At 42.8% G+C, this 24,995-nt stretch overlaps 1 protein-coding gene across 1 annotated transcript in view; it reads left to right on the top strand.

Moving 5' to 3' along the window:
- The window catches only part of USP12 (ubiquitin specific peptidase 12), a 126,688-nt gene that overhangs the window by 54,517 nt on the left and 47,176 nt on the right, over positions 1 to 24,995 (top strand). The window contains exons 2-3 of the mRNA XM_077484062.1: positions 9,235 to 9,315; positions 15,887 to 16,100. Coding sequence (XP_077340188.1) covers positions 9,235 to 9,315; positions 15,887 to 16,100 — 295 coding nt within the window. The remainder of the gene's footprint in view (positions 1 to 9,234; positions 9,316 to 15,886; positions 16,101 to 24,995) is intronic.

Below are 24,995 nucleotides of genomic sequence, written 5' to 3'. Positions count from 1 at the left end.
GTGGGGAGCGATTGCACATGGCCCACAGACATCGAGTCCACTGGACCCTTTGAGGCTGATCGGTGCGCGATTGTGGCTCCGACAGCACGCGCGCCCTTGGTGGCTATTGAACAAAATCATGTGCATATACGTGATTTTGAGCAATAGAGCCGACCTGCCACAGTATATTTGTGGCAAGTGCTCGGCAACTGGTTACTTAAAGGGGTGGGCACCATCAGACATCCCATAAGAGAGTTTAGTATCATTAGGGGAAGTGAGGAAACAGTAGAGAAGTGGAGGGGGAATTGGAAAGGTGCTCCAATTTAGGAGTTGAGAATGGTGAGTCTAGAAGCACAGTACTTACAATAATAGGAAAAGGGTGTAGAGAAAAGTGTAGGGGAAGGGGGTCCAGCCAGATGCAGAATTGTATATATTCCTACTAGGGGTGCAATGGATCGTTACCGATCCGTGATCCAAGCAGGTCAACCTGTTTGGATTGGCCCCCCCCCCCCGCGATCCGCGGAGCGCTCCGCTGCCTCGGCCTAGCTCCGGAGTGGCGGCCATCTTGGTACACCCGGCGGCCGTTTACAATGGGATCGCTCAGTCAAATGACGGAGTGATCACTTGTAATCAAGTGACGCCAGTTCCTCTCTCCCCTCGGTGTACTGATCTGTACAGTGGAGGGGAGAGATCGGATGGAAGCGGCAATGTGTGCTGGATCTGTAGTGCCCACAGCGTTGCTCAGTGACCATTGCAATCACATCCATCCATCCATGCTCAGCCATCCCTCCATCCATCCATACTCTGCAATACCCTGCCAATACTCTGCAGTACCCAGCCAATGCTCTGCCGGTACCCAGCCAATGCTCTGCCGGTACCCAGCCAATGCTCTGCCGGTACCCAGCCAATGCTCTGCCGGTACCCAGCCAATGCTCTGCCGGTACCCAGCCAATGCTCTGCCGGTACCCAGCCAATGCTCTGCCGGTACCCAGCCAATGCTCTGCCGGTACCCAGCCAATGCTCTGCCGGTACCCAGCCAATGCTCTGCCGGTACCCAGCCAATGCTCTGCCGGTACCCAGCCAATGCTCTGCCGGTACCCAGCCAATGCTCTGCCGGTACCCAGCCAATGCTCTGCCGGTACCCAGCCAATGCTCTGCCGGTACCCAGCCAATGCTCTGCCGGTACCCAGCCAATGCTCTGCCGGTACCCAGCCATGCTCTGCCGGTACCCAGCCATGCTCTGCCGGTACCCAGCCATGCTCTGCCGGTACCCAGCCATGCTCTGCCGGTACCCAGCCATGCTCTGCCGGTACCCAGCCATGCTCTGCCGGTACCCAGCCATGCTCTGCCGGTACCCAGCCATGCTCTGCCGGTACCCAGCCATGCTCTGCCGGTACCCAGCCATGCTCTGCCGGTACCCAGCCATGCTCTGCCGGTACCCAGCCATGCTCTGCCGGTACCCAGCCATGCTCAGCCAATATTACAGTGGGGGAGATGTCCATTACACTGGGAGAGATGATGTGGATATTACAGTGGGGACTATATGGTGGTGGAATTTTCACAGGTTTTTGCAAATTCAATTATTATTTTCTGATTCAAAAAATGATCCGATCCGTGACTCTGATTCGAGGAACGATCCGATCCATGAGTTTTTTGATCCGTTGCACCCCTAATTCCTATAGTGCCTTACAAAAGTATTCACCCCCCCTTGCCATTTTTTGTGTTTTGTGGCCTTACAACCTGGAATTAGTTAATTAAGCTAGCTGACATAACCCCGGTATCCTCGTGTTGGGCCGGCGGTCCGCTACAAGTTAAAGAGCCCGCGGGGGTGATCGGGTCCTCTCTGTGGCGGGCATAGAGACGAGTGAGGGGAAGATGGCCCCCAACCATCTACATGACATTGCAGGGCGTAAGCGATGTCAAAACGTCACTTCTGCCCATAGGAGATTTTAAAGGGTAAAAGTTTGTCGCCATTCCACGAGCGGGCTCAATTTTGAAGCGTGACATGTTTTTTCCAAAAAAAATGCGCTTGTAACACCGCTGCTCAAATACGGTGTGACAGAGAAAGTATTGCAATGACCGCCATTTTATTCTGTAGAGTGTTAGAAAAAAATGTATAATGTTTTGGGGGTTCCAAGTCATTTTCTAGCAAAAAAAAATGTTTTTAACTTGTAAACAACACATCTAAAAAAGAGGCTCGATCCTTAATTGGTTAATTTACAGAACATGCCCACGACTTTGAAGGTGTTTTTTTTTTTTTTATTGTGAAGCAAACGACAAATAGGATAAAATAACAGAAAAGGTAAATGTGCATAACTATTCACCCTCCTAAAGTCATTAGTAGATTAGTGCCAACTCTTTCCCAACCCTATGACCTACTGGCCAAGAAACACAGCAAAGAAGGCTCTCCATGTATCCTCACAGATGATCAATGCGAGTTGCCCTCTTGGACCACCCCGCTGTCTCCCTCACCCGGGCCCCTAGTTGGACCTCGACCACAAACATAATTATATGCATTATTTACATGGATATGCGCTGGCAGGACAGTAAAAAAAAAGTCTTGCAAGCCGCATCTTTGTAGCGCTGTAGGAGCGGTATATACACCACTCCTAAAGCGCCCTTGAAATCAATGGGTAGCACCACCAGCAAAGCGCAGATTTGCGGACGGTTTTAACCCTTTTTTGGGCAAAAACCTCTGCAAAAACTATGGTAAAGCGGCCCCCAATGCCCCAGTGTGAAAGTAGCCTTCCAGTCCTATGTAGGGGAATTTGGGGCTCTGTATAGAAGACAGATCAGACCGGTTGAGTGCAGGGAATTTTTGCATTTGCTTTTGAAGGGGGTCAAAAGTGTCAGCTTAAATGCGAAGTTCAAAAAAAATGAATAAATGCCCATGATTTTGCACAAAACAAAATGTGCATTCATATTTTATTTTACCATGAAGCCTGTAAAGCTTTGCACCCTATCAGTAGACTGTGGGTGTAATGCCAGGATCCTGGAGACACTTCTTACAGCTGCCTGCTCTTACCTCCATACTGGCAGACAGTTTCTACGCTACAGGAAGACTTTAATGAATTAGGAAGGCGCTGATGAGTGCCTTGGTAGTTTGAGAACTACAAGCTGTCTACCAGGGTGGCAGATGGGACGTGTAGTTTCATTCATTCATTCATTCTGTTTTTAAAATGTGACAGTGGGTGCATTTTTGTTTTTGTTTGTTTTTTATCTCATCCATAAATTGGTTACAGCAGTTAGTAGTTTGATCTTCAAGTATCTCATAATAAATCTTTACAATTGTCTTTTGCGCTATGACTTATCTTGTACAGCTGGGGACATGTGGTAAACAGACAGATAGTAATTACCTTATTTCCACGGGGATCTCATTAACTTGTCATGAAAGGTTAGGAACTTGAAAAATATTATATATCAGTTTAATACGCACTTTTTCACTCTGCTGCATTAATTCTCTTCTCTCGCTCTCTCTTGAATGCAAGGTAACTAGAGTGCATTACTATGGAAAAATCCCATTCCAGCTTGTACTACATGTAGCTAAAAAAACACGTTCTGTTTATGTGAAGAGAATGCTAGATACATTTGAGTGTGTTTGTTGGCATTCCACTAAGTAATCAGCATAACCACCCATATACTTTAAAATTGTTGGAAATCCTAAGAATATTTTCTGTTTTTTGGAATCCTAGACGCAGTTTTTTATTTGCCCTGATTTGAACTCTAGGCAGATATAAAAGTAACCAATTAATGGAACTCTTTAATCATTAATACACCATTTTAAATCCGGGGGTGTCCAACCTTTTGACTTTCCTGGGCCACATTAAAAGGAGGAATTGTCTTGAGCCACACATAAAATACAATAACAACAGAAAAAGTTGGGCCGATCACAAGTGAACGATCACTGATATAGATAATGTCATCTGAGTAATAAAACTAATTTTAATTTTATTTTATTTTGGTAATGTTTTTTATTATAAAAGTAAAAGAGTGCAACTTAAAACTAGTGTGATATTTGTAGGGCTGCAACTAACAAAAGTTGGCCGATTTATTGTTTTGATTAATCGGTTAATAACCTTAAAAAAAAAATTGTGGTGTATAATTTAGTTAATTTGTAAAGTTTTAAAAAATAAGTCAATTTATTCTTAAATATCTCTATGCAGTGGTAAATATAAATAACAAACTATATGGTTAAGGAGCAAAATTTCTGATCCACTCTGAGAATAACAAACAGAAGAGATATACTGTATATACTATTAGTGGAGATATATACTATTGGAGGAGATATATACTATTAGAGGAGATATATACTGTATATACTATTAGAGGATATATAGTGTATATACTATTAGAGGAGATATATACTGTATATACTATTAGAGGATATATAGTGTATATACTATTAGAGGAGATCTATAGTGTATATATTATTAGAGGAGACATATGCTGTATATACTATTAAAGGGTGAATCTGGTAAATATCAGATGCGCATAAAAAATAATTATTTAAAAAACAAACAATGTCTTCCTCCAAAAAAAATGTAATTTTAAGAACGTTCGTTCAATTTTCTAATTGTTAGTGGGGTCAAACCGACATTCGTTTTCAACCACAGTGAAAATTTGGAAATAATAGAAAACTTTTTGGTCAAAGGAATTTTCAGACAGTGTATGTGGTTTTCGTTCAGAAATTATATTCATTTTAAAAACAGAATGTTAAAAACAAGTGAAAATTTCAAACAAACAACATTCTTTCATTCAGCGAATGTACAAAGTGGCCAGCATAAAGCTCGGTACGCACCTATGCAGTTTGCTTTTGATCTGTTTCTGCAGTGCTTTTTGCTGTGAGTTTTGAATTCTGTGATTTTGGTGCAATTTGCGTTTTTGCTTTTTTTTTTTTGGCCAATTTGTTTGTTGGGCAGATTAAAAAACACTAACTGCTGCAAAAACGCATTACATGCGTTTCTGCAGCTTTTCCATTGAACTATATTGAACCAAAAAAAAAAACACTGTTTTGCGTGTAAAAAAAAAAAAAAAAAGTCCCTGGCCCTTTCCAAATACACAGTGGCTGAAAAAAGCATGAATGTGAACGTGTCCCATAGGAAACAATGTAACTGAACTGTAGTGCGTTTCTGCAAAAAGCACCAAAAAACACACAGATGTGAACCAGGTCTAAGCCCTTGTACACACGGTCGGAGATTTCGACAACCAAATCCGTCGGATCTTGTCCGAAACTGTTGCATACACACGGTCGGACAAAGTTGTCGAAAAATCCAATAGTTCAGAACATGATGACGTAATTTCGTTACGATGAGACTACGTTCAGGCTAGTAGCCAATAGCTTTGATGTAGGAATTTGATCTGAGCATGCGTGGCACTTGGTCCGATCAAAATTCTCTACACATGATCGGAGTATGTCCGATCGGACCAGTTTGTCGGAAAATATTTCCAACATGTTGGAAAATTGGGTCCAACGGATATTCCGACGGAATCAGTCCGATGCATACCACACACAGTCGGATTATCCGACAACACGGACCGATAGGACACATTCCGACGGATTCTCCGACCGTGTGTACAAGGGCTAAGACGTTTAGTAACATAATGGGTTTAAAAAAAAACTAAAAATAGCCCTTTATAGTACAAAAAAAGCAGATAATCACTATTGTAAGGGGTTCATTTTTTTACTGTAGAACTGTGAAAGTAATATTTAGAGTAGCAATTTGCTCCTTCTTTTTTTTACTATAAAGGGCTCATTTTTTTTTTTAACCCCATTATGTTACTAGCCGATTAATCGATTATGAAAATAGTAATCGATTAATTTCATAATCGATTAATTGATTAGTTGTTTCAGCCCTAGATATTTGACACTGTTTTAAATAAAGTAATGCATCGATATCTGGATTGATGGATGTAGCAATTCTCAAGGTGCTCTTCAGATATTTTGGTTCTAATTTTCCCATTTGTGTGCTTCATCTTTTAAATGAAACAAAACAAAAATCAAATATTTAAGATTTTACGATTTTTGTTTTGGGTCGCATTCATAGCCATCTTGGGCCACATACCGTTGGACACCCTGATTTGAATATATTTTTTTAAATACAAATACCCTAATTAGACTTTACTGTATAAAGTTGGCCATACATGGCGAAAAAAAAAAAACATTTCCCCATCCACACATTCAAGGTGGAGGGAGAAATTTTCCCCCACTATCAGAATACACTGATCAGAGCTGCAGCCCATTGGCTGCATGCACTGATCAAATTCTGGTTTTCCAGCAGGATTTTCAACAAAAGTAGGTCCAATGACCAGCTTACATTGAACAGAGTGGGCTGCATACGGATCAAAATTCAGTCGGTTTCTGAAAAACTGGCCAAATTTCAATACATATATGGCCAGCTTAAGACCCCTTTCACACTGGCAGCACCCGGCCGTTAGCGCTAAAGCGCTGTTAGTTTTACTGGCCCTTTTCGGCTGCTTAGCACGGCACTTTTTACCCCCAAAAATTTTTAACAAATCCTGCTTTTTAACTTTGGAGGTGCTGCCCATTCATTGCAATGGGCAGGGCATTTTGGTAATGCTATTTACAAACCCGTCTGGACTGTCGGTAAGTCAACAGCGGGACAGAGATGACCTTTGCTCTTTAAAAATTATGAATTAAATCAAGTTGTTTTTAACCACTTGAGACCCGCGCTATAGCCGAATGATGGCTACAGCGCGGACCTCCTTTGCCGGGACTACGTCTATTGACGTCGTCCCGTGCACGAGCGGCCTGCGCGCCCCCTGAGGGGCGCGCGCGGCACGCTCTGTGATCGCCGAGTCTATGAGACTCGCCTGATCACTGATCCGAGCAAGGGGTCAATCCCGACCCCTTACCACGTAATCAGCTGTCAGCCAATGACAGCTGATCATGTGATACAACGGAGCCGGTAATCGCCTATTATTCCTCCTCGCGCTGACAGCGCTAGGAGAAAAAAAAAAAGCCGATCACCGGCGGCCGTTATCGGGACATCAGTCCAGATCACGGCCAGCCCTGCCAGTGCCCACCTGCCCCCTGCCAGTGCCACCTCATTAAAAAATAAGTGCCCCCCGTCAGTGCCACCCAGCAGTGCCCACAGTGCCACCCATCAGTGCCCACAATCTGCCTCAACAATGGTGCTGCACCCCAGTGCCACATATCCGTGCCCATCAGTGCCGCCCAGCAGTGCCACCTATCAGTGCCCATCAGTCCCATCTATCAGTGGTACCTATTAGTGCCCCTTAGTGCCACCCATCCGTGCCATCTTATCTGTGCCCAACTTTGCCCATCAGTGCTGCCTTATCTGTGCCCATCAGTACTGCCTTATCTGTGCCTAACGGTGCCACCTTATCTGTGCCTATTAGTGCCGCCTTAACTATGCCTATCAGTGCCCACCAGTGCAGCCTATCAGAGCCGCCTCATCAGCGCACTTCAATGAAGGAGAAAAATTACCTGCTTGCAAAATTTTATAATAAACTATTAAACATGATTTTTTTTTTTTTTTTTGCATCTTTTTTTGTTTGTTTAGCAAAAAATAAAACTCCCAGCTGTAATTAAATACCACCAAAAGAAAGCTCTATTTGTGGGGAAAAAATTGTAAAAATTTCATTTGGGTACAGTGTTGTATGCCCGCGCAATTGTCATTCAAAGTGCATCAGCGCTGAAAGCTGAAAATTGGTCTGGGCATGAGGGGGGTTTAAGTGCCCAGTAAGCAAGTGGTTAATCAAGCCTTTTTTACTAGTGATTTAAATTTTGATTTAAATCAAATCCACCCTGGCTGCATTGCAAAAATGGTGGTGCATTCAATGAATGGTCTGTCTTAATGCAATGCGCATTATTGCTTGCATCAGGTTGGTGTGAAAGGGCTCTTAGCAGGTTGAACGACAAAAATAATGACTCGATTCCCCCACCCATATACTTGCTGTGGATGGGGGGAATCCTCCTACCTGAGTTATTGTATTCTGACAGTGGGGAGACATTTCCACCGTCAGAATACACTGATCAGCGCTGCTGGCTATGTCTTGCGGTGCCAATTGAGCAGAGTAAATCTGTCAGGCTGGTTGTGCAGAAGTAGATCAACTTTTGTACAGACTTGCTCATACATAGATTGAAATTCGGCCGATCCCTGCTAAACTATGTGTAATTCCACCCTTGTATAATGTATATAGTATACACATATCTTGTCACCCATTCACATCAGTGTTAGGCTGGAGCTTCAATCATTTCATCTTTCATTGAAGATTTTCAGTGACTGCATTGTCTGGTTCATGCCTGTATACACACTGCCCATTCTTCTTGGCATATCAATTGGCGTCGCTGTCAAAAAAGCTTATCTCTTTAGTGCCCAAATATACAATCAAACTTGTTTTGAATATATCCAAGAATGACACATAATGTAGTTTGTACAAGAATGTGCAGTTACCATAGAGGTAAATTCTGTTTGCAGTGTGGTATTCGCTAACCCCCTGTGTGCACAGCTATAGCCTGGCACCTTGGAAATGACATTCCAGTTAATAAGACACAGATGATTGAATAGGCCAGAAATCATTGATAAGCATAACATGTTATTATGGTTGTGGTTCTACAATCTGATTCTCTGAACAACCTTGATTTTTTCTTTTCTCTCTTGGCCCAGCATGAAGTGCTGCATTCTTTGGTGAACGTTTGGGCCTCTGCGAGTGGGTTATGTCTAGACAGCTCAGCAGCACACATCAACCAGAGATCAAAAAGAATCTCTCAGACCAGCATTCTGATTTGTAACCACATCCTGTTTCTGTACTGAAATCATTTATCTCAAGCCGGAGAAGAGTTCTTAAAATTTTAAAGCAAGAGCTTCTTTCAGCCCTTAAACACATTCCTGTCCCAGCAGGACACCCATCAAATGATGCCTTAGCGCTTGTGCTGCAATCGGCCTCTACCTGTGCACAGGAGTAAGCGAGTGATTAGTCTGGTGTACATGCTGCTCAAGTGTGTTATCCCAAAACTGTGTCTACAGTAACAAATGAGCGGTGTGGTTTGATAGGGGTTATTCACTGGATTTCTGGGGATCTTGAGCTGCTCTTTAGCCGCATTCTGCCAGCTATTGGGATTTTTAGATTGGAAACAATAGGGGATTGTTAAAATGCATTTGTTCAACCTATTATATATTTTTTTAATATAATAATATATTTCCTAACCTGCATTGTGATACAAGCAGTGTCCAGCTTCTATAATGATATATATTTTTCTTTTTCTCCTAGGGCGCCAATGCCTCGGCTTTAGAGAAAGAGATTGGACCGGAACAGTTTCCAGTGAATGAGCACTATTTTGGTTTAGTAAACGTAAGTGGATCCCAGTGTGTTAAAACGTGTATATGTGTGTGTATGTATATATATATATATGTATATATATATATATATATATATATATATATATATATATATATATATATATATATATATATATATATATATATATATATATATATATATATATTTGTATAGATACAGTAGTATATTGTGCATGGAGCTCTCACCTTCAATCCAGTGCTGATCAGTGCATGCAGTTAAGACGCTTTATATCTAGAAAAAAATCAGAATCCACATTCATTAAGTATTGTTTTAAAAAAATATTTATGTATATACCGTATCATCAGTCTGGCGGGATACCTCCCTGAAAGCCATAAACTATATATGAACAAAAAAGGCAATCAACGGGAGAATCAACCATGGTATTAATGACAAATTTATAAAGCTTTATTGGTGAAATACAAATCGCTGGTTAATCCAGCCAGGGTGAATAATAAATACACTGTAGAGATAAAATTTAAAAGGTTCTAGGACATGTTACCCCGCTACTCCCCACCAGGAATCACACCCCAGAAAAAATGGTAGACAATCTAATTATGATGTTGTGACCACCATAGGCACCTTAAATATTAGAAGTGCTTAAATGGTATAGCATTGTCCGGAACAGACATATAGAGATTCATATCGCCCTCTAAAGTCCAAAGTGGCCAAACTGCAGTTAGTGCAAAAGGAACTACTAGGAAATAAGAAGGCTGTATCAAGCAACCAAATTGTAATCATCTGCCGTCATTAGATAATCACACGTACAATTGCATACTCTGCCGGGCTGGCTGTAATTAACTCTATCAGAATTGTTGCACATTTACTACCAGTGAACCATGGTGCAACTGATCAAAAAACTCACGGATCGGATCGTTCCTCGGATCAGAGTCACTGATCGGATCATTTTTCGGATCAGCAAATAATAATTGAATTTTCAAAAACCTGTGAAAAGTCCATCACCATATAGTCCCCACTGTAATATACATCTCCCCCACTGTAATATCCACGTCATCTCCCCCACTGTAATATTGGCTGGGTATTGGCTGGGTATTGGCACTGTGTTGGAGGATGGCTGTGACTGCAATTGTTACAGAGCAGCGCTGTGGGCACTACAGATCCAGCCCATGGCACTGCTGTCATCCGATCTCTCCCCTCCACTGTGCAGATCTGTACACCGAGGGGAGTTAGGAACCAGCGTTCTCATGACGCCGGTTTGTTTACAAGTGATCGCTCCGTCATTTGATGGAGCGATCACATTGTAAACCGCCAACGGGTGCACCAAGATGGCCGCCACTCCGGAGCTAGGCCGAAGCCATGGCCTTTCTTAAGGCCGAGGCTGCGGAGCACTCTGCAAAACGCGGCGTGTGCCGATCTGAACAGGGTGACCTGTTCGGGTCACGGATCGGTGACGAGCCGTTGCACCCCTAAAAACCAAATAGTATGAGGTCAACCTTAAACACTTTCAGTATGCTATCAGGCAGGCCCTTACACTACATAGTTGAAGGTAAATCTAACGGTAATTGAATAAGAAAATTGTATAATGCAGGACATTTTTTGCTTGGAATCTAAGAGCTAGCTAAAAAAATTAGGAGTCAATTTTTTTAAATCAGCTGCCCAGCACCCAGAACTGCAATAAGAATTGCTCACGCCTGGTCCCAAGCAAGCGTTTGTTATAAGATTTTGCAAATGAGTAACTTTTCTTCTTCACTGATGGGCATTGATGAGGTGTGGTACTAGTAGGCTGCACTGATGGGCACGGATGAGGCTGCACTGGTGGGCACTGATGAGGCTGTGCTAATGGGTGCCGATGGGGTGGTACTAGCAGGCTGAACTGATGGGCAGTGAGGCTTCACTGATGTGTGCTGAGGAGGTGGCACTGACAGGGCTGCATTGACGAGGCGGCACAGGAAAGAGGGAAGATGTTGGAGATGGGCAGGCAGTGAGAGCAAGCCGTGCTCATCACAGCACCGTCCACAACAGAAGCGTGCCAGTTCACACAAAGGAGCGTGTTTCCTGGTTCACATTTGTGCGTTGTTGGAACGCAAGCAAAATCGTGCACATTCCCAAAACACACAGAAATGTGCAGCCTTTTTTCAGGTGTCGCTGCTGCTGTTAAATCTTAATGGATGGCACCCTCATGCATGTTAATAATGTGTGTGAGCGCATGCTAAAATCCATGGTAACAAAGTTCCTTGCATTTTGGCATAGCACCATTTTTAAAAAGGGCCATGCTCTTCTTTTGTGCATATTTTACATGCTGGGCAGCCCATTGAAAAGAAAATTAATAAAACAGTGCAACGCTAAGGAGAAAACATATGCAAATAAAGTTAATTTAGCTAATCGCAAGCACCAATTGTAAGTGTCCAAAAACAGTGCTGTTAAAACGATCATGCAGGTGACTTTCTGAAGAACCTCCACCACTGGTAATACTAGTAGCTCACCTTCCAAAGTGGACCCCTAGAGAGATGAGGTCATAGGCGCTTTCCCCAAATGGTGTAAATCTCGCTGTGTCAGTGCATGAAATCACCAGGTTGGACTAGCAGGAAGGATCCCTCTCTCTGCACTCCAAGCTCCTCCAAGCAAAAGGAACAGACTCTCCAATACCACAATTGTCATGCAATAAAAAAGGTATATAGTGCTCTCTACTATGGACAGTTTTTTTTATTGCAATAAAAAGGAATAAAAACGTACAAACATGACACCGTGACCCAGTATACAGTATACGAGCGTATATAGTATGGATCAATGTTGGCCGCGGATGATGTCACGTGATTCCCTTCCGACAGTGCATTCCCTAATAAAAACTTATGCGCTCTATTGCACCTGTCTAGATGTGCACAGGACCTTATGTTCTGATACCTCTATTCAGCAATGTTAAAGGGGTTGTAAACCTTTGTGCTTTTGTGAAAAAACACCTGGCAGTGCCCCCCCCCCCCACACCCACCAAACCCACCCCCCACCCTGAGCCCTGGAACTTGACCCGGCGTAGACATGCTGTCTCTCTGCCCGAGGGATCTCAGCTCTTGATTGGATAGATTGATAGCAGTGCAGCTATTGGCTCCCACTGCTGTCAATCAAATCCAATGATGCAGGTGTCGGGGGCGAGGCCAAGTCATACATTCGGCGGCTATGGGCGCTGAATACTGGACTCAGGAGTGCGCCCGCAAAGTAACCCCCCTCAGGAGAGTGCTTCTCCTAGGGGGAGGAGCCGCGAGAGCCGCCAGGGGACCCCAGAAGACAAGGTTTGGGGCAAAACAAGCTGCACAGTGAAGGTAAGTAGATGTTAGTTATTTAAAAAAACAAAAACAAAGACGAACCCTTATAATCACTTTTAATGGTAGTATGCTTTTCTTTATTTCACTTTATTTATTTTTCTCTCTATATTAGCAAGGCGACCAAGCTGTCTGGCAGAACAAATAGGGTTGGGAAAAGCCATAACACTGCCTGGGGAGCTTACAATGCTTACATTTTTATCTATAAAGAAACCTAATGAAAATGTACCCTAACTGGTCAAACTCCTTGCCAGTGTTCTATGTTGTTTAGACCCCTGTCATTGTCAGTCTGTTTGTAAAATTATACATTTTTGTATATTAACGCCTTCACGTAGCAACCTGGTTGCCCTTTATTTGACTTCAATGCTGGGTGGCTGAGTGGCTTCCCGATCATATGACTGCTGTGATTGACTGTCAGAGTGGCCTCTTGATCAGGAGCCCATTCATTGGCTCCCTATTAGAAGCTGTGACTGAGTGCTGTCAGAGTCATCTAGGGGAGTGTGCAGTAAGCGGGCACTCAGACCACTGTGGATGCTATTATGCGGAGGCTGGGCATTCAGGCCCACTTTGTCTGTCTCTGGATATATGCATTACATGGTCAGGAAGAAGTTTAAAATCAAAGATACATGTATACGGAACAAAATAATTAAATGTATAAACTATACCCTATAATAATTTTCACAATAGAGATCCTCATTTTGTTTACAGCTAGCATTGCTGACAAGCAGTAAACCGCACCTGTGCTTATGAAGTTATACGCCAAACATACACTGGTGGGGAAAGGCTTGTGTGGGAAGCACAAGTGTATAGAAAACCAATTTCCTAAAACTGATCTTGCATTAAAATACGCAATTTACATGAAATAATAGAGCACCTGTCAGCATTGTTCACTCACATCATCCTTTTGAGTAAGAGAATGGGGACCTTGCGCTTCCCACGAATAATAACAAAAGGTTCCCTAGCTACTTTAAGTGAAGTCTTAGGCAAAAGATCACATGGGCTCTGGTTACCAGGATCATTGTGGATGTTTTATGTAATTATGCCAGCAATTTGTTGTTTTCAGTCAAACAGACCTTGTCTGGTGTTCTTGCAATGAGATTAAAGAGTCTGTAAGAAACTACTAAGCAAAGCATTAAGACGTTAAATGCAACAAGCATAAAACATTTCTTTAAAGAATACCCCCATTTGATGTTTCTATGTTTTATTGCAATAAAACATTGAATTACAGTCGATTTATTTTAGTTGTTTTTGACAGTGACCAACAGAATTAGATCATTTCAAGTCCAAGAGAAAACAGAACTGCAAAGACATTTACAATTTGATCCCAAGAAAAAAAAACAAGGACAAGACATTACTTGCCTTTAGTGCAATGTGTCCCTTGTGCTGCTGTGTTCTCAATTAGACAAAAAGGGACAGTGAAGGTGGTCAGTAGGGAGGAATGCCAGGTGGAGGGACACCATCCCCTGCTCCCAACATGAAAAATTATTAGCTGTCTGTAATTGTTTTGCCGCGTACACACGAGCGGACTGTATGGCGTACTTAGTTCGTCATACAATCCGACGGACAGTCCGTCGTACTTTCGACTGAACGGATTTGACCACACACGGATGCACAAACAGTCCGTCGAAAGCTTGCGCGATGACGTGTACAGCACGTACGACGGGAATAGAAATAGGAAGTCCAATGCACAGCAAAGCACCCTTCCGCCGTGTAAATCCTTTCTGGGCATGCGCCATTCTTAGTCCGTCGAACTAGCATACTGACGAGCAGATTGTCCGCTGAAACCAAAGTACGACGGACAAAATTTCGAAAAATCCGAAATTCTTAGTACGCCGGACTGCACGCTGAAAAAGTCCGCTGAAGCCCGCACACGAGCGGACTGTCCGCTGAAATGTGTTTCGACGGACTAAGTACTCCATACAGTCCGCCCGTGTGTACGCGGAATTTCTTTTTTGACCCCTTAATAGAAGATGAATGTAGCATATTGCTGCAGGTTGAAATACAGGTGCATCTCATAAAATTTGAATATCATCAAAAAGTTAATTTATTTCAGTAATTCAATTCAAAAAGTGAGACTCCTATATTATATAGATTCGTTACATACACATCATATATTTCAAGCATTTATTTATTTTCTTTTTGATGATTATAGCTTACAGCTAATGAAAACCCAAAATTCAGTATTAGAAAATTTGAATATTACATAAGACCAAGATAAAAAAAAAAAAGGATTTTTAATACAGAAATGTTGGCTTACGGAAAAGTATGTTCATGTACAGTATAATATGCACTTAATACTTAGTCGGGACTCCTTTTGCATGAATTACTGCATCATGGAGGCGAACAGCCTGTGGCTTTGTTGGGGAAGCCCAGGTTGCTTTAATAATGGCCTTCAGCTCATCTCCATTGTTAGGTCTGGTGTCTCTCATCTTCCTCTTGACAATACCCCACGGATTCTCTATGGTGTTTAGGTCTGGTGAGATTGCCAATCAAGCACAGTGATACCATTACCTGTAAACCAGGTATTGGTACTTTTGGCAGTGTGGCAATTGCCAAGTCCTGCTGGAAAATGAAATCAGCATCTCCATAAAGCTGGTCAGCAGACAGAAGCATGAAGTACTAATTTGGTGAGCCATGTCATCTGCTGGTGTTGGTCCACTGTGTTTTATCAAGTCCAAAGTCAATGCATTTATCTACCAGGAAATTCTAGAGCACTTCATGCTTCCCTCTGCTGACCAGCTTTATGGATATGCCGATTTCAGAGAATCTGTGGTGTATTGTCAAGAGGAAGATCAGGGACACCTGACCCAACAATGGCTGAAGGTTGGTATCAAAGCAACCTGGGCTTCCATAACGCCTCAGCAGTGCCACAGGCTGATTGCCTCTATACCGTGCTGCATTGATGCAGTAATTCATGCAAAAGAGCCCCGACCAAGTATTGCGCGGATACTGTGCTGTACATGCTTTCAGTAAGCCAAAATTTCTGTATTAAAAAAATCCCTTTTTTTTTATTGCTCTTATATAATAATCTAATTTTCGGAGATACTGAATTTTTGGTTTTAACTAGCTGTAAGCCATAATCATCAAAATTTTGATGAAATTCTAAGTTTATGAGATGCACTTGTATAACTAAAGAGATGGCTACAGTGGAAGTGGCAACAGCAACCAATCAAATTGCCTACAAAGTTTTGAGAGGGGGAGTATGGTGGATTTACAATTTCTTTGTGTAAATAAAGTTTAGGTTTGGCTTTTCATACATAACTGACTGTGTTTCGGTTTTCTGCACACAGTTTGGGAACACCTGCTACTGTAACTCAGTTCTTCAAGCACTTTATTTCTGCCGCCCATTCCGGGAAAAAGTCCTTGCATACAAAAGCCAACCGAGAAAAAAAGAAAATCTTCTCACCTGCTTAGCAGACCTCTTCCACAGCATAGCCACTCAGAAAAAGAAGGTCGGAGTGATTCCTCCAAAGAAGTTCATTACCCGCTTACGGAAAGAAAATGGTAAGTTTATCTCACTGTTTTTTTGTGAATTGGAACATTTAGGTTTACATTTTGAAACTGAGATACATGTGAATGCACATTGTAAAATGTAAAGGGCTGTTTAAATTGTCAGCTCTATACAAGTGTACAAACCAAAAAGTGCAGCGTAATACCTTTTTATATTACAAAAAATTATGCAACATAATACAATAAATGGTGCTAATAAATATAAGTGCTAAAAATGTTTACTTCAATGTGCAATCAATAAGTGTATTTATTCATGTGTTGCAAAATTACTTTTCATATATATATATATATACACACAAAAATATCATTAATAAAACCCATAAAAAGAGTGCAAAGACATGAAAGTTACCAACTGGGAGAAGGGAATCACTTTACAGTCCCATATTGGTGGATGATAGAAAGCCTCCAGATCCTAAACAGTGAGTACTAAGTGAAAGTAGATGGGAGCTTACCAGAACTTATAAAATATCCAGCATAGTAGTCAAAATGTTTGCAACACTCAGAGGAAGCAACACGGACATCAGAATGGGATGGGATGTCATTAGAAACAATCTGTCACTCCTCAAACACCAATGCCATTGCATGTAAACTTTGAGACCATTTGTACATCACAGCTCAATATGAGGGAAGAAAAGAATACTCTCCATAGTGAAGACCAGCGATAAAATCTAGATTTATTAGGACAATTGCACTTACATGGAAGATGAAAAAAATGGCCCTTCAAATAGATAAAAACATCTATCCGCCAGAAACAAAGATGGCCGCAATCAGTTGCCCATGCAGGTTGGCATGTGTTCCAGCTCTGCTCTACTTGTTTTGTCATATATAACATCATCAGGGGCTCCCTGCTTCTCCACCTCAGTGGTGGTTGTAGCAGGGAGAGAAGCATGGTCAAAATCTGAGGAGGAACCAGGGTAGAATATGTAAAGTATATGTGAGAGGCTGAGCCAGCTGCTGGTCAGGCATCTGGACGGATCTGGGTCACAGGAGTGCAGGAGAAAGTGCCTTCCTGTGACCTACAGGAGTAGTATGGCCAAAAAAGCTTTAGCTATACATCTTTAACAAAAATGAAAGGTTTAATATCACTACCGGTAATTAAAGTGTCTGGATTGCTGAGAAATGTAGCTTGATTGCTGTAATCCTGTGCACAAACTCTTCCAAGCCATGCAAGTGATTCTGTATACTGTTGTGGACATTATGAGCTACTTCTAGAACTACCCATTGGGTGAGGTATGTCCAGGCAGTGCCGGAAATCTTGGAGGAGATCATGCACGGATTGACAGGTAAAGCTGTAACATTAGCAGCTCTGTGGATACATTTGTTTCATTACATTTTTGTTTGGGAAAAGACTGTTCACAGACTGATGGGCAATCTATCTACTGTATCAACAGCCCTATAAATGCATTTGTTTTACTTATCTCTGTCTCAGAAGAGATGGGTTCAAACTGACTGACAACTAAGCTGCAGTGTCAGCAGCTCTGTGAATACATTTGTCTTATTTGTGTGGTTTACATTTGTTTTCAGATAGCACTCGAGTTCAACAGTAAACTTGGAAATCTTTTTTTTTTTTTTAATTAACAAGTGGCCACGTGACCGCTAAGTAGCACTGCATTTCTCTATCTAAGTGGCCCCCAGTGGGGGGCTCCTTGTGATTGGCAGCTTCTGCTGAAATCACATACCAGTGCTGCTATCACTCAAAATTTGCAGCAGCTTTACCATTCCTCTTTTTCTCATATCTGTAATCTCATATTTTAGGTTACCATACACTTTAATGGACAGGGAATAAAAAATACATTATTGAATAGTGTCAAGCAAGTGGAAAAAAAGGTTAAGATAAAAAAAAAAAAAAATGTCCTTGTTGTTGAAATGTTAGACCATTTCAATCCCATCTCATGGCAGTTGATTTAAAAAATTTTCAGAGGAATTCAGTAAAACGCTAACTGCATTTTTCTGGAGGAGAGAGATTTTTGAGAACTATCTGCACATAATTCAGGCAAGCATTTAAGCCAGTTTTAATAACATTATTTAGAATGATTAAGAATCTGTTGCTATAGTAGTGCCAGATTCTTAACCACTTCAATACAGGGCACTTCCCCCCCCCTTCCTGTCCAGAACAATTCTCAGCTTCCAGCGCTATCGCACTTTGAATGACAATTGCGTGGTCATGCAACATTGTACGCAAACTAAATTCTTACCATTTCCCCCCCCCCCCCCCCACAAATAAAGCTTTTTTTGTGGTGGTATTTGATCACCTCTGGGGTTTTTATTTTTTGCTAAAATAGACCGAAATTTTTGAAAAAAATAAAGTTTTTCTTTGTTTCCGTTATAAAAATTTGTTTTCTCCTTTACTGATGGGCACTGATGAGGCGGTACGGATGGGCATTGAAGAGGAGGCACTGATATGTAGTATTGATGGGCACCGACAGGCAGCACTGACAGGTGACATTGATGGACACTAATAGATGACACTGATGGGCAGCACTGATTGGGCGGGTACTGACAGGTGTTAATGCTGGGCACTGGCACTGTGATGGACACTGGCACTATACAAGTGTGGCGAAACTGCAGCTTAGTAATGAAGAAGGTGACACAAGTGGGGGAGTGGGACAGTAATGAAAAAGACTAAACAAGTGGGAGACAGGATAAATGTGTCACTGTTGTGAACAAGGTTAGGACTGTATAATACGTTAAATACAGTTCTGTAAGCAACACCTTATTTTCTGCCAGTGCCCCTCCCGAGACTAAACTCTGGAGCTGCCCCTGACACGTGACAGTTTCTCCCTCTGCCTGGCTGCGAGATTCCTCAATAGTAAGAACATTTTGTAATTAAAGGGGCTGGGGATAGTGGTGATGCCAATACCCAAATATGGCAATAACTTGTGTCACTGGATGGGTGAAGAACAGAGAGACTAGTAAAAAGCTAGGCAGACCTGATGGGGAACAACTAGTCTTAGTTCTCCATTGGGCTATACCTATCCGTACAAAACACCTCAGCCATGCACATTTTGGAAAGTGTCCATTATGCCCAGCATTGACAGACTCGTGTACTTATCTGTTACAGGTCAATAAATCTGCCACAGGCACCAACAAATTTATTGCGGCAACCAACATAGTTATAATAAAGGGTGTCTAAGACATCCTGTTTGAATCTCCTACCCTTATGTCTATGACTACTTTGCAATTTTTGATTACAAATTTTAATTGAAAGCACAATCGCTTGAGCAGATGTATGGACAGCTTTTGGGTATTCTTATCATGAGGCGAGACACTTAATACTTGGTGTGAATACAGTATTGCTTTATTTATAATCACTGTTTTAATTTTTTTTACATTTGTCAGTCTAGCCAATTGGATAAAGCTTAATAATGCAGTTTAGTAAGCCTTGCTCCTAATTTGTCTAGGATATGTGAAGCACCTTGATACCAACGTATTTGCGCTTACCATGGTTCATAATTCATTCTCCACCTCTGCATTTTTCCACCTACTTCTGCCCCTATGCTTCCTGTTTTTCTTCATGCGTCCCCTGTGCATTCTCTCCTTGGACAAACAAAAGACTGAGATTCCCAAGTTTCCCATTCAGTAAGCACCTGTGTTGTCATAGTGACCGGCGGCAGCAATGGAGACAGCACTCTGGCCAATGTTGTAGTATTGAAATTCTGCTAATCTGGTTTATGACACAAGTTGAGTGTTCCCGCACACAAGATTTGAAGCCTGACCAGCCACTGCTCTTGGCCCAGAGAAGCTGCTACAAAGCCACAGTCTGCTGTATAACTTTACCATATTAGACCAGAAACTGCGCAGAAAATGAAAATTCCTGCAAAAGCACACCTTGTAATAAATAAACGCACCTATGATGCATGACTTTATTTGCATTATTTACAAAAAGAGATGTGTATATAAATCCTTGCTGTATATAGTACTCATATAGGTATTCTATATGTACATCCTAAAATATAGTTTGCAGAAGTGTAGTTAAGGTGTAGTTTAGTGTGTTGCATAATAGACTTTTTTTTTGTCATTTTCATGTTACATTTTGTGTATTTTGGATCCCACATGTAGCACACCCCATGTAGGAGCTGCACAGCCAGGCACACCAAATCTGTTCTTCACAGGCACTGTCGGAGAACGGTCCAGAGCTTTGTTTTTGTTTTTTATTAGGGGGTTGTTAACTTGGATAGGGATGGGAGGTTATGGGATGCCCACTTGACTTGAACAAGATGTTCAGGGACAACTTCCTACTTAGAGTGGGTAAGTACATACAGTCTTGTATACAGCTTCCTATATACAGCTCCAACTTCTTTTGCCTTCCACCTGCACACACTTTGTTTCCTTCTTTCACTGTACAGCTCCTGCTGGTTCACTCTTGGTGGAACTGACAGGCTTCCTGTCAGTTCAGTTGCAGCCCATTCCAAGCAGGAACTCTGAGTCCCTTGCCAGTAGTACAGTTGGAGTAACGGCTTCCCTTGTGGCCACTAATCCCAGCACCCAGGCCCAAGGCAGGTCAACCCCCCCCTTCCCCCCACACTAGGGGCATCCCTCCAGGCCACCGGCAGCCTCCTTCTCAACACTGAATTTCCATCTTCTACCCGATTGCCCTGCTGGTATGGCCCATGTCTGTTTATGAAGTGAACTCAGTCCCCCGCCAGCCCGCTACTGGGGATTGGCTGAGGCCTCATAAATATTCAAGGAAGCTCCTCCTAACCCCCCACCCTCTGGTTCTAGAATATTCTCCAACGTTCAAGATCAGGGTGGAGACACCAGGGAGCTGCCAGGATGAGTCCTCCAGCCCTGAACTCTAATGAACCCTGATCCAATTAAGACTCACCAGTGTAACATGGAGAGTATGGTTTGCCTACACTAACTCTACCACACACTAGAGGGTGCTACACACATAGCATAGCTCACAAAGAGAAACAAACATACTGGGGACTTAACTAAGCTTTGTGCACCAGAAAACTGCTACAGGAAACTCTGGAGTGATGTGCGCCAAAGTGAAATAGAAAGTGATGTGGCTTCTACAACTAATTAACAGAGGATGCTGCACATACTACACAGAGCAGATGGTCCTTATAAACAAAGGGGGTTGTGCCCCTTTTGTGAAAGCATTCTTAAACCAAAAATGCATGCTATCTTTCGTTCATTGATGGAGGACACAACCTCTTGATATTCTCGACCATAGGGTTTATAGCACTGCCCACAGGAGTAGGACACAAGGCCGAAAAAAAAAAACCTCAGCACCGCCTATGGGCAGTCCTAGCTGATATAAACCCCCTCTCTGCTATAGAGAGCTCAGTTTTCTTTCTGCCTAGTGTTCAGGAATGTGTGCAGGGATCTGTGAAGATCTTAAAATTAACGGCTGGGCGACGACATTCAGTCTAGATCCAGTAGTCACCCCAGCCTGGCCAGCGAACACATGTAATCTTTTAGCTGCGAACTGGTTCGAGCTGGCTGACAAACCCCCCCCCCCTCCCCCACTCCCTTTCCCTCAGGTACGGTGGTGAGCGCCTCCCTTCCAGCCAGGGGTGGTCAGTCCCCTTCCACCTGCCCTATATGATTTGTACCTGGTACCTGTGGGTTTGGCACTTGGTTTGGGTTTCTATCCTGGGCCTTGGGAATGTGTCTGTTTCAGTAGCAGCAGAGGATTCCCCTGGCTGCCTGCCTGGGTCAGGTTTTCTCGCTACAGGGCTTCAACTTTTGAGGGGCTACTGAGGACATGGACTTGGAAGGCTAACAAAATAATGCAGATCAACATCCACGTTGTTTCTTGGTGGCTTGGATTTTGGCCTTTCTTTCATGGGGCATTGTTCAAAAGCTGGCCTTAACTGCCATCAAGGGATATGTTTTCTGCCTTCGTGAGTTGTTCATCATCCTCTGCCCACGCACTACTTGATCCATATCTTCATCCAAGGGGATACCCTGGTGCAATCTCCGTTGCTCCGGGGGTGTGGGTGAACCTGGTTCTTTTGGCTCCTCAGAATATTAGGGGTCCTCCCCACATACCTCCACCCCCTCTCCCGGAATGTCGTCTTTTTGATGCTATCACTTCGGCATGCTGCATGTTGGAGATTACATTCTTGTCCTGGAATTTTCCTTATTTAGTTCTACACAGGGATAGGGTAGTTCGCCATCTGCGTCATTCCTTCCAGAGGTGGTATATAACGTACTTCTGACAGAGGATATTGTGCTGCCTTCCTGGTGTCTGCACCCTTCCCATCCTAAGGAGGTTGAGCTGCACTGTTTTTTGGGTTCCTAGCGGCTTTGGTGAACCTGTCTGCTACGGCTTAGTTTGGAGGTCGAATTCGTTTTTGTGATTGTGGATGGCCCACAGAAAGACATGGCGGCCTCCTCTTCCTCTGTTTCTCGTTGAATCAGGCAGATGGTTGTTCGGGCTTGTACTATTAAAGGTCATGCTCCTCCCCTCACTGCAGCATACTCTACCACAGGCACTTGATGCTTCCCGGGTGTTTCCGACATTAGGCATCTGTGTCTCCAGGTTGCAAGGTGGCTACCTGCTCTTCTGCACACCTTTACCAAGTTTTACTCGGGGGGGGGGGGGGGGGGGGGGGGAAGTTCTCGGGTTTGGTTGTGTATTTTCTCTTTGGTTTCACACCCTCTTTTAGGGCACTGCTTTGGAATGGTCCTATGTTTGAGAATATGAAGAATCTGTCTCCATCAATTAACAAAAGAAAAACATTATTTTTTGTTACTCTATGTAAAATCTTTCTCTGAGTTCATTTATGGATCCAGCACCCACCTCCATGTGTTTTTATATTTTGTCTTGTATTGCTTTGTGACAAACTTAGCTACCCATAGCAGAAAGGGGCTTATACCAGCTAGGACTGCCCATAGACAGTGCTTTTTTATTTTGTTTATTTATTTTTCTTTCTGCCTAGTCCTGTAGGTGGCACTATAAAGCCTATGGTCAAGAATATGAAAAAAACACTGTCCATCATTGAACTCAGAAAAAGGGAGTTTTGGTGAGTGACAAAACAATCCTACTATATTGCTGTTTACCAATCCCTAGATGTGGTGGCTGCATTTGGCCTGTAACAACACTTCCTGTATTAGGCCGCGTACACACGCGCGGACTGTTGGCCCAACTTTGTCCGTCCAACAGTTTGAGCGAACAGTCCGCTCAAACTTAGCATGGACGGACATGGCCACACACGACGGACGAACAGTTTGCTGAAACCGTGCGCGATGACGTGAACGGCACGTACGACGGGACGAAAAATACGACGTCCTATACACTGCAATGCAACCTTCCGACGTGGAAATCCTTTCTGAGCATGCGCGAGACTTAGTTGGCCGAACAAGCCTACACACGAGCGAACAGTCCGCTGAAACCTTGTTTCAGCGGACAGTTTTTCGGAATTTCCGTAAGACCTTGTTCGGCCAACTGTCCGCTGAAACTGTCCGCTGAAGCCCCACACACGAGCGGACTGTCCGCCCAAACACTGTTCAGCGGACAAGGTTGGGCGAACAGTCCGCGCGTGTGTACGCGGCCTTAGAGTGCCCCCACTCTGGATGAAGCAGCACAGGGCACCTTTGCACAGCATGATTGAAAGTCTGGAGGGAGAGAGAGTGTTGGGTGTACTAGCACACTAACAAATTGAAGACAAACTCTAACTTTATAAGCATTTACAGTGCACCCCTGCCAGTGGTAAATGGTTTGTCTCATCCCTGTAACTGCTACATCTGCAGTGGCGCTTGCTCTTTTGAAAAACAGGCTTAACTGCAGGCTCACAAGGTGAAGATAAGAGCCTAAAGAAGAAAACGAATGCATCCTTCATATCGAAGAATTGGTAGCCTGCAATATAATGTTTGCTTTTGGGTTTAACCTTTTCGCTGCCAGAGCCAGTTTTGCGTTTTTTTGCACACATGTTTAAATGGTTTTAGCCCTAAAAATTATGTAAAACCTCCAAACATTTTACATTTTCTGAAAGCGGACATCCTTGAGAATAAAATAGTGGTATTACCGCAAAAGTCTATTTTTCAATGAAAAACACACTAAAGTCATTTTTAGGACAAACAAACTCAATAAATTACCCACATGTTTTGTAAAATATATAAAAGAGGAGGCTGCGCAGAGTAAATAGATATCGGCAAACCTTAAATTTTTGTGCGCCTGTGAAATCCATAGGTTGTGTCTTGACCTGCGTCTTTTTTCAACCTCACCTACTATGTAACTATGTAAATGGTGACAAACTCTATATTTTCAATACTTTATTTTTGCAAACCAGAAAAATGTTTTCTTTACTTTTTTTTTTCTGCTTATGTGATGATTTTTAGTGACAGGTTCTCTTGGATATGTCTCCTTTTGGACTCCACTGAATGTTTTGCAATGCAAATCACATTAAAAACATTCCTTCCCGGCTGAGCTAGCCGCGAACACTGAGAGGCTGACCTGGAAATGACATCATGGACGTCTCTTTCCAGGTCACAGCAGCAAGGGGAGGGGAGAGGAAAAGTGCCCGCTATTCCCCCCCCCACCCCCTCCAGCACCCTCCATGCCGTTCCCAGGCCCGCAGATAAGCAAGCGGACCCAGGTAAGCGAGGGGGGGGTTGAGCATTAATTTTACTTGCGACAATCTTTAATTCCCCCAAGGTTGAAGAAATTAGTTTTTTATGATCTGAGCACAGACTCGCACAAGCTTATTAAAAATGAGCTTATTGAAAAAACAGCTTTATGAAAAAAAAACTATTAGATCCACAGAATCTTCTGTGGATGTAATATGTGGTTGACACTGTTGCCTGGACAAAAGTCATTTAAATAATTTAAGGAGCGGGTGGAAAATTGTTGGCCAAAAAGTGACTGCACCCAAACAGATGTAGTCGCTGTTAAAGTGATATTAAAGGCTTTCTTTTTTTTTTTTGAAACAACAAACA

This window comes from Lithobates pipiens, unplaced genomic scaffold (genome assembly GCF_037356315.1).
Source record: "Lithobates pipiens isolate NorthernLeopardFrog02 unplaced genomic scaffold, aLitPip1_a1.2 Scaffold_16, whole genome shotgun sequence".
Taxonomy (NCBI): Eukaryota; Metazoa; Chordata; class Amphibia; order Anura; family Ranidae; genus Lithobates; species Lithobates pipiens.
This window is presented reverse-complemented; position numbering and strand designations above follow the sequence as displayed.